The following is a 6000-nucleotide window of genomic DNA, read 5'->3' on the forward strand; positions in this document are numbered from 1 at the left end:
CGTCACACAGCACTCCAAAAATCATATCCAAAGACTGACATTTGTACCAGTGACACATCTCCTCCCCAATCACACCAGTAAGAATCACTGCACTTCCTACTTTTGCCAATTCAGAAGGGTGAGAAGTGACATCGGTCACCTTAATTTACCTTTCTCTACTTGTTTATGAAAATTTCATCCATTTATGGCTGTATCATCTGACATTAATTAAGTCTTTCAAAACTTTTATGTCCCTACTTTTATGGCTTCTGAGTTTATCTTGACTTAAAATACCTTTCTAGGGACTTTCCTGGTAGTCCAGTGGTTGGCAGTCCTCCTGCCAATGTGGGGGACACAGGTTTGATCTCTGGTCTGGGAGGATCCCACGTGCTGCGGAGCAACTGAACCCTTGCACCACAACTACTGAGCCTGTGCTCAGCAACAAGAGAAGCCACCGCAATGAGAAGCCCGTGTACTGCAATGAAGACCCAGCACAGCCAAAAATAAAAATAAATAAAATACCTTTCTAGCTCTTAGATTACATATGTCATATAAATATTATTCTAAGATCATTACTGCTTATTTTATATATTTAAGCCTTTGAGTCACTGAAAATTATTTTGGAAAAATGATGAGGACAGATGTCTCAGTTTGCCAGCACCATGTATTGAACGAATCTCTTTTTCACTATACTAAAAATTAACAAGAGGTAGATGTTTCCAGACCATTGACATTCATGCAGGGAAGTATTCCCAGCTGACAATACTTACTTCATGCCCCAAATCCTCAAAGATATGTATCTTTCAAAAACAGTCGTGATAATCACCCTCCGAACGGCTCTGCACTGTCCTTGGACTAGCGATCCATCCCGTGTGGGCCCTCCACCCTCCCCTGCATCACCCAGCACTCCCTCCACTCCCAGCACTCCTGCCACATCTCTTCTTCCAGGTCCTCACTCTTGTCTTTCCTGTCGGCTCCTCACAGAGGCTGCATCTGCGTGGGAAGCTGACCTGCCTATGCCCAGCCCAGCCTCCTCCCACTGTATTACATGACTATAGATTCATATATGTATTTAGAAAACTCTAAAACAAATATAACAAACAGTGGTTATCCCTGGGAAGTGCCATATCTTTTCTAATTTATTCATTTTGATAATGCTGGAATATTTAAACTGTGAGTGAGTGAGTGAAAGTTGCTCAGTTGTGTCCGACTGTTTGCAACCCCATAGACTACACAGTCCATGGAATTCTCCAGGCTAGAATACTGGATCTTCCCAACCCAGGGCTAGAACTCAGGTATCCCAAATTGCAGGCAGATTCTTTACCAGCTGAGCCACCAGGGAAGCCCCATTCAAACTGTTCGCATATATTACTTTTGTAATTAAGGAAAATGGGTTTCTTTTTAAGTGTCATCTAAAGTGAAACCTGAGCACGACAATGTCAAAAGTTCTCAGTTCATCAAAGTGCACATAAGTCTGAGGTAGACCTCCACAAGTGGCGGCCAGTGTGAACGTTGCTCGTCTCCAGTGGATAAAATGACTGCACCTGCCTCTGCACCCCACACCCTGTACCTCTCCCTGATCAGAACCCAGTGAGCAAATCTAAACTCTGTCTACTTGACAGCCAAGCAGTCAAAACTATTTCATCTGACCAAGAGTTCTGAAGTCTATTTTTATAAATTAATTCCAGGAGTACACAATGCACAAAACAGTAAACATTTCTCCGCAGTCACCTTGATATTTCCAATTGCTCCACAGTTCTGGTTTCTGGAACATGTTCTCCCTAATGATAGCTCATTCTGCAGCCAAAGCCAGTACTTTAAAATATTCTTCATTTTGACAGACAAAAATCTAACTACACTCTCCACCCTGAAAGCAAAATCAACTCAAAATCAACTGAAGCGTTTTCTGTACCTCTCAAGATAGGCAAAGAAGAGTTAATATTACTTAACAATTTTTACATGAGGCACTGACTTGTACCTCGTGGTGCCCTCTATCTACAGAAACTCAGACAACTACACAAACAGCTCTGAGGAGAACCAGCATTTCAATAGGGATTGTGACATCAGATTAGTTTTGACTTTAACCGTTTTTTCCCTTTTTTTCTAGGCTGCTTTGAATCTCTCAAATGAAGGAATGAATTGTATCTATTTAAATAGGTAATAAAATATACCCACAGAGTATACATGTTCGGTATATGGAATTTGTTGTATTTTTGGAGATCACACACTGACATCAAAAACTTTAAACCTGTTTGTGCTACTTGTCCCAGTAATTCCAATTCTAGAAACTGAACTCACAAGACATAATCAGGTATCTTCAGAAGGTATATATTATCCTTGGAGCATTTTTTTGTAATGAGAAAAACCTAAACATCTTACAACTTGGGTCGAGTTAAATAAATACTTTGCTGTATGATATGACTACATGAAAAATGACTATATTTTTAAAAAGACATATAGAACAGCCCGCTAAAATTAATCACACTGAAAGCAAGGACTGTTTTACTCACAGCTTTGTTCCTAGCACTCAGAAATGCCTGGCACACAGCACCTTACCACATCGAACCTCACAAAATGAATGAATTTGAGTAATTCAAGTGTATAGGGAAATGGTTTTAGCTAGAAATAAAATAGCAGAATCACATAACATGCTCATTTACTTCCTAGAATTCCACTGTCCAGACTAAGAAAACAAAAGAACAGAGTAACGTGCATCAAGCACTCTGGTCGGCTGTGGAAGGAGTGGAGGGAACAGCTGAATGCACCGCCCCTCAGGATCAGACCCCTGGCATTCCCACCAGGTGAATACCACTAGCAAGTGTGATTCTAGGATCCAAGGATTTTAAAACACAATATGTACCCTAAATACAAGCCAACTACTTGCTCTGGTGCTCCACCCAATAAACAGGAATTTTCTCTAAACCTGGGCTTTTGAAAAGGATTTCCAAGGGTGATTTTGACTATATAGAAATGTTGCCTTAGAATGTAACTTCATAATCCAGCCTTCCCACCTCCAAAAATAATGCGACTCTACTGTATGCCATGGCAATCAACATAAACAAATCCAGGTGATGAATCTGCAGAGTTTCCTTGTTATCATGCCATGTTATCACCTAATATCACCACTATTAGCAAACATTACTTCTGCAATAAGAAAAAAAGCTCTAGTTAGTTTTTCAATAGCCCAAAATAGTCCTTTCTACATTCATTATAGAAATGCCAGATCTCGCGTCAATATTTCTCTACTTGACCTAAAACAACACTACTGTAGCATATTATCATTTGTCAGTAAGATTACTTATGCAGCACATTATTTTATCCTTTTGCCTTATGCTATTTTATACAAATTCTTAATTAATAAACACACAACTCCAGCTATACATCTTTTCAACAAGAAAAAAGCAATTTTTCTATTTCTATGATGACATTTAAATTTGTATGAAATAGAAAAAATTTCTATTAAGTTCTTTATTAACAAAACATACATATATTTCTTTGAAAATCCAAAATAAGGTACCTGAACATCATAGAGTGCTACAATGTTTTCATGCTGAAGTTCCTGTTAAGAAAATTGAGAATTCAAAATATTTGTATTTATTATAAGAATTGTAATATTTCAATATGCAAATAAAATTAAGTATATACACACATTTATATCCATTTATACTACTTCTAGTATACTACACTTTTGTTTACTAGTTACAACAATTCAATCTAATGAAGAATAACAAGAAATGTGCCTGATCAAACTACTTGGGGCCTAAATATTTTTTCACTGTCCTAATTTATTCTCATTTACAAAATAAAAGGTCAGTATGACCACATATTTTACTGCTGGTCTTTTAGATTTAATACATAATTTCTAACAGAAAGGCCTAAAATTCCAAACTGCTTTTAGAAAGCACAATTTGCCTAAAAGAAAACAAAGTACAATTCAACAAGCTATAATTCTTACCCAAGAGCTGTCCACAGAATAGCAGTTCTGATGAACGTTCCATGTTTATATTACTTTGGGATTAAACACACCTAACCTATTTCTTCATTGCATACTTTTTTCAAATTTCTTTATAATGAATCAAGGGCTTTGTGACTCTCCAAGAAGCATTAAGTAAACATGACTTTCCACATTTATTTGACCATGGACTCCTTTCTCCCCACAAAGCATCCCACTTGGATAATTCTGCTTATGAGTGATCTAAAAAGACAACTTCCTAGGAAAATAACTTTGCTCAATTTATAAGGAAAATAGATTACAACTGCCCCCAGTTCTCCAAAAAATATTTAACTGTAACAAGAAAGGAATCAACAGAAGAAAGAAATAATGTGTAAGAGAGGCCTGTGTGTGGTGGTAGTCACTCGGTCGTATCCGACTCCTTGCAACCCCATGGACTATAGCCAGCCAGGCTTCTCTGTCCATGGGATTCTTCAGGCAAGAATACAGGAGTGGATTGCCAGAACCTCCTCCAGGAGATCTTCCCTACCCAGGGATTGAACCTGGGTCTCCTGCATAGGAGGCAGACTCTTTACCATCTGAGCCACAAGGGAAGCCTCCAAGCAATGCCTGCCTCTTCTCAAAGGACAATGCAGTAACTAAGGGAAAGGAATGATGAGAAGCGAAAATCAGTTTTCATCTAATCTCTCTAAGCACTGGCCAAGAGCCACAAACATCTATTCTTAAAAACAGCTTGCAAGTAATCAATGTTTAAAAAAACCGAGCATGCAAAAATGAGAGCAACAGGTGAACATTCTCAAACTTGGGGTCAACTACCCAAACTGGAAAGGATGTCATCTTGTGTTCATTTAAGTTTTAATCTAGTATATCTAGTATGAAATACCCCATAAAGAAACATACCTTTAAGATTTTAATTTCCTTCCCAAGCAGTATTTGTGATTTTGACAGGTTCTTTTTATTAATACTTTTAATAGCTACCTCCCAATCAGTTTTCTGGAAAGGAAAAACAATTACTCCTGAAAATTATTCCACAGAAACAACTGAAGAGAAACAAAGAAAAAAGAATCTATAAGCATAACGATGTTTTTTAGCAAATTCATGTAACAGCACCAGGAAAAAATAGAACCCAAATTTCTAACAGGAAAATGATTTTACAAAGGTGTAGCAAGCTAACGTCCCACAAGACAGCCAGTAAAAATAAATATGAAGCCTCCGTAGTAACTAGCAACAAATGGAAAAAAAAAAGACACTTTATTTACAACTACTTAAAAGTTACGGAGGATAAACTGGGAGATGGTTGACAGTTAACCAAAAATAGGATTTGACAGCTAGGCAGGATTAAATGATTCGTGTTTTGTTTTTTTTTCCCTTGAGTTTTAAGTTATTCTCACGATAAAGGAAAACTCGGTAATATTGTATTTACTACTTTACAGGCTGAGCAAACAGGCCAGCCCCCTTCAGACCTGCCCCTTGGCTCAAACTCTCTTAGGATTATTTCCACTCCTGAGGTGCCTTTCCGAATTCTTTAGATTCTAAAACCTGCTGGGAGCCTGTTTTCGGAACAGCATAAGCTTAAAAAGAAAAAAAAAAAAAAAAAAGCTGAGCCCGCTCTCGGGTCGATTTTGGTCTCCCCGCCTCACCCCCGGCCGGCCGATCGCCCACCCCAGGAACGGAGGTGGGTGGGCGGTCGGGGCTCCGCGCGGGGAAACGCGACACTGAGTTGGGGAAGCCCGGGGCTCGCGGGCCACCTGCCCATTTTCCGCTAGGTCTGCAATTCTCCGCCACCAGGGAGGGTCCGAGCGCGACCGGCCCGGTCCCGCGCCACCCCGGCCGCAGCCTCACAGCCGCCGCAGCCCCGCCTCAGGCGGGGCTCACCTGGCGGTGCCGCCCCCGGAAGACCACGGCGAAGGCCCCGTGTCCCACGAGGTCCCGCTTGCTGTACTCGAAGTCGCCCACCACCTCCATGGCCGCGCCCCGGGGTCGGCGCGGGCGGGCGGCGATCAGCACCGCGGGCCCGCCGGCCCCGAGCGCGCCCGCCGGCCGCCGAGCTGGGGCCGCCGCGGCCCCGG

At 40.9% G+C, this 6000-nt stretch overlaps 1 protein-coding gene and 1 non-coding gene across 3 annotated transcripts in view; both read right to left on the reverse strand.

The window, feature by feature from the left end:
• ULK2 (unc-51 like autophagy activating kinase 2) overlaps nucleotides 1-5896 on the reverse strand; it is a 54684-nt gene extending 48788 nt beyond the window's left edge. For both annotated transcript variants that reach the window (XM_040245871.1, XM_040245870.1), the window contains exons 1-3: nucleotides 5807-5896; nucleotides 4832-4924; nucleotides 3497-3538 (exon numbers count right to left, since the gene is read on the reverse strand). In XM_040245871.1, coding sequence (XP_040101805.1) covers nucleotides 3497-3538; nucleotides 4832-4924; nucleotides 5807-5896 — 225 coding nt within the window. The remainder of the gene's footprint in view (nucleotides 1-3496; nucleotides 3539-4831; nucleotides 4925-5806) is intronic.
• Nucleotides 4453-4524, reverse strand: TRNAR-CCU. The gene has a single exon. It is a non-coding gene; the product is annotated as a tRNA-Arg (tRNA).
• Nucleotides 5897-6000: the final 104 nt, after the last annotated feature.

Source organism: Oryx dammah, unplaced genomic scaffold (genome assembly GCF_014754425.2).
Source record: "Oryx dammah isolate SB20612 unplaced genomic scaffold, SCBI_Odam_1.1 HiC_scaffold_8, whole genome shotgun sequence".
In the NCBI taxonomy this organism is placed as follows: Eukaryota; Metazoa; Chordata; class Mammalia; order Artiodactyla; family Bovidae; genus Oryx; species Oryx dammah.